Below are 4,463 nucleotides of genomic sequence, written 5' to 3'. Positions count from 1 at the left end.
GAAACTAATAGATCTTGATGCTTTGGTCTAAACAACCAAATAGTAGAAAGATCAGACCTTCATAAAACTTGTGTAACATATATACAAACAAGAAAGACAAAGAAAGATCAATCAAAAACCAAAGCACGCTACTTATTCGAATCATCTTCTTTCAAAGGAAGAAAATTACCGCAGTAGAAAAAAAAACTTGACAAGAAGAAAATTGATATGTGTTTGGATAGGAGATTATTTGGGATAACTTTTTGAAAATATACTATAGCACTTTTTTTTACGTGACATATGTGAAATGAAAATGTGATTGAAAAATCAAAAAGATAATTGAAAATTTTGTTTACGATACAATCAAATAAAATTTTCCAAATAATGAGCTATCCAAACACAATATTAATGAATAGCTAGACGCATTCTTGGATAATTCACAATGCTGAGCCTCATTCTTTCTCTTCACTTGCTCATAGGGCTATCAGGATCATTTAAAGCTGCAATTGCAGTTTGGATTTTTATCTTCACAACATCTGTTTCTTCCTCATTAGCCTGTAAAAGGTGAAAGGAATAGAGAATATCTGATAATTAGTATTAGCAGAAAATTATATATATAAATATATAGAGAGAGAGGGAGGGAGAGAGAAGCAGTGCTGATTAAGATAGATAGAAGAATCCTAATGTCTTTTATTATTTGTATAGTAACACTGAGGAAATAAATGTTATTTTTTCCAAAGGTGCACGTTTGTCTCCATATTTCAGCAGAAGATTTCATTGATATTCTTGCACATCACGCATTAAAAAGCTTGGACTACAGTTAGAAGGAAGTACTTATATTATTTAAGGGTTTATTCAACAATTGCTTTTAATTTTAATTTACCGTCCCATTTCTCTCCATACTATTTCTATTCTCAATTACGAATCGTAGAATTTGAAACCTGAACATAACAACAGGCCTTAATAGAGGCTTATAAAGAAGGCTGTCAAACATATTTCGTAAATATAAAATTGAAGCTAAGAAAGTGTCTACATGCACGAGGTTATGTTAGTGAATTTTAGGTGAAAATTAATTAGACAAAAAATGCCCACTGGAGGAAAAATCCTTTTACAACTACCATTTCAAAACATTTTATACAAGTTATTTTGCATAAGTTTACATAAAATGGTTTGATATTAACATTCCCCTTATATATATTTTTTCTTGTTCTGTAATTAATATAATAATTAGGTTAGTATAAGTATTCTGCCTGACGTGATAGGTGCAGGAGACATGAGATAAGACTGAAATCCTCACAAGTCACAAATATTAAATGTGTTTGCAATCGCCTTGCCGTGCACCCGCTGTTTGACCATATTAAATAACGAAATGGAAAGACAGCGGTACAGTTTTCTTCTTGCCAGACATCAGGAACAGGGCAGAAATCGCTCCCTAGGACACACTTGGATATTCAGATAATTAATAACACCAATCGCCATTGAGGAGGCCATAAATTAGCACGAAATTTTAAAAAGGACAGGTGGTTAAAAATTGTGAAGTGTATTGTGATCATTAAATTAAAAAAAAAATTGAATTGAAGAATACAGGTGGACCCATGTGTCATTTTAAATCTTCTTTATCAATTATAAAATTCGCAAATTACTTCTCTCATTTTTAGTATTGTTTTCATACTCTCAAATCACCAGTAGTTAATTTTTTTTATGATATTCATTAAAAGAAAAGGAAAAATCATTTAAAACGTTTTCCACATTTTGTCGAATAAATTTTTTTGTCCTTCCCTATTAAAATAGTAAATTTATTTCCGTTACAAAATTAAATCGGTAAAATTTGATTCCAACCTAAATTTTCAACCACTTTTTATCCTGAATCTATCACATAATCTCATATAGTCACTTTTTTAGGAAGAAGGGTATATTTTGTTTTTACCATTAAAGGGGTGGAATTTAACATTTTTGTATATATAAAAAATATTGTATGGATCACGTAGTGATTTCAGGCTAAAAAGTGGTCGAAAATTTAGATTGGAACCAAATTTTTTAATTTTAATTTGTAAGAGACATAAATTTACTGTTTTAAAAGTAAAGGACCAAAATATTCTTTGACGAAATGTGATTGATATTTTGAATGATTTTTCCTAATAATGTATTTTAAAGGTTATTGTTTTGAAAACAACACTGGATTGGTGCTTGAACCATGAACTCATCATGATATCGGTCCGGTTGACTAATCAACTCGAAAAGTTATTTAAACCAGCCAGATTCAGTTAAAAACTGGTCGAACATGTTAAAACCGAGAGGTAACCAGACTTTTGACCAGGCTAAAAATTTCCGATTACTTGTCGGTTTGGACATGAGTCCAAGACCTAACAGAAAACTCCAAAAAGGTAACGAAGGTTCTTTATTGCTTCCAGAAAAATACAAAAATTTTGGTTCTCTATTTCTAAAGTAGGACCAAGTTTTATCAAAGAACCAAGTATTACGTACTATGTTAAGATTTGTCCATCTCTTAGGGGTCTAAATTTGCAATTTCTGGAAAAAAAATTGTATCCCACTTTTATCATTTTTATAGAAAAGAAACAACAAGTTGATAATTTATCATTAGTTTTGTGCTTTTATTAAGATCGTTTGTATCATTCCTAGAGAACAAAATTTGCATGGTAACGTCATTGTACAAAGTCATATCCTCCGTACCTACACTTCTGGTAAGACATTGCAATCTATGCTTTCTTGCCCTATTCTCAGATAATGCTACATCTTTGCACAAAATAAAAAGAAAAGAAAAATAGGGAGAAAAAAAGAGTAGGGTCTAATGACTTTCTCCCAGATGGGACTAGATTGAAAAATTGTTTGCACCCTCCAAAATTAATTTTTTTCTCGATAAAATATTACTTTATTCTTGAAATATCTCCCTTTGGGAGCATAAACTTCAAGTATACAACGGAAAAAAAAATTGAATTAAGTGAAAGAAAAATGTACCTCTAAGAATAATGTCTTTAGAACACTGCCGGAAAATGCAATGATGTTGGCTGTAATGATTTTGAGATTCAAGGATTCAAAAACTTCACAGATCTTCACCATTGTATCCGTTCTTTTACTGCATGTGAGGCTTACTACAATAGTCTTCTCTCCCATGTGAGATACCCTTAACTGTAAATTGATTTTTGAAGGGTCCATATATCAATGACCTAAAGACAAATAATAACTCACATATATCTAGAACAAAAAATGAATAAATCGAAAACATGGGATTGTCTTGTAGTTAATTAAAATCTTATGGACCCCATTAATGAAAACAAATGACAGTGGGGGAGAAAGAGAGAGACGGAGAGAAGAAAAAAGTCATAAACCAACCTCAAGAACTTCAATGGGAGATGATCTAGACTCTGCAGAATCACAGGTCTGCTCAAATCTTGATCTCTTTGGCTTGGAATTACAGCTTATTTCTTCATCAAAATCAAGAAATATACTCCTCTTTGACTCCAGTTCTGATATTTCAGCTTGAATCACTCTCTCTTGATTATGCAGTTCTTGTATGTAGTCTATGGCATCTTTAATAATTGAAGCCTTGTCCATCTGATCAAACATCAATTCATGATTCATTTTTAATTTATTCCTAGTGGTGGAAATCATTTAAACAAAACAAAAAAACAATTTCTGCAATATGCACCACAGGGATCCTGAGTCCTCAGTCCTCACCTTACTGATATTGGGGACTACAGCTCTAAGTGCATGGAGCGTTTCAGTCAGTTTCTGCCTCCTCTTCCTCTCCGACTCGATGTTCTTTGATGCTGCTGATGATTGTGCTCCGTCAGGAGAGCTTGAATCATAAAATGAAAATGATTCATCAAAATTCCTACACAAGACACCGTTTCAACTAATTAATCAATCCGGCTCATCATTCATTGCAAAGTTTTTATTTAAATAAATAATTGCTTGCGAAACGATAAAAATCAAAGTCATCAAAATACTATCAAACGTCTAAACAAGAGTTGGAGAAAGTAAGCATGAAAGGATGAGAATGGAACTCTTGTAACCAAAAGATTTACCTTCCTAGTTGTTCAGTTTGGAGGATCATATTTTCCCAATAATCTTTGTATACATCTACGTCATCCATGGTTTCTTCTTGCTTTCTTTCTCGTTTGGCTACAAGGAAGGTTTCTCCTTTCTTTCTCTTTCCTTTGGCTATAAGGAAGAAGAAGAAAGATGGACCTTGGAAGAAAGTGATGAATGATATTGAGATGGTGAAACAAAGCACACCAATGAGGAGAGGTATTTATACAACATACTAGTCACCAGTCCATTTCTTCTAAAAGACTTTCAATAATATGACATGTGTGATTTTTTAAGAATTTTAAATTATTTTATTTTTTAATTAATTCAATTAATATTATCTAATACTCCCTCCACCGTACTAAAAGATTATGCTTTTCTTTTGAATCTGTCTCAAAATTAGTGCCACTTATCCAAAGAGGCCATAAAAACTT

The 4,463-nt window shown here is 32.0% G+C and overlaps 1 protein-coding gene across 2 annotated transcripts; it reads right to left on the bottom strand.

The window, feature by feature from the left end:
• Positions 1-280: 280 nt before the first annotated feature.
• Positions 281-4,257, bottom strand: LOC113691572 (transcription factor bHLH35-like). Of its 2 annotated transcripts, none has more exons than XM_027209777.2 (5): positions 4,026-4,257; positions 3,676-3,796; positions 3,331-3,552; positions 2,956-3,126; positions 281-534 (listed from the first exon to the last, which is right to left on the bottom strand). In XM_027209777.2, the coding sequence occupies exons 1-5, from the start codon at positions 4,091-4,093 to the stop codon at positions 445-447; spliced, it is 672 nt and encodes a 223-aa protein (XP_027065578.1). In that variant the 5' UTR covers positions 4,094-4,257; the 3' UTR covers positions 281-444. The 2 variants fall into 2 exon arrangements, with proteins under 2 accessions (XP_027065578.1, XP_027065577.1); XM_027209776.2 differs by having other exon boundaries at positions 3,676-3,832; positions 4,026-4,252.
• Between the last annotated feature and the right edge of the window lie 206 nt (positions 4,258-4,463).

This window comes from Coffea arabica, chromosome 6c (genome assembly GCF_036785885.1).
Source record: "Coffea arabica cultivar ET-39 chromosome 6c, Coffea Arabica ET-39 HiFi, whole genome shotgun sequence".
NCBI classification, from domain to species: Eukaryota; Viridiplantae; Streptophyta; class Magnoliopsida; order Gentianales; family Rubiaceae; genus Coffea; species Coffea arabica.
Note: the sequence above shows the minus strand (reverse complement) of the source record. Positions and strands in the feature narration are given on the sequence as shown.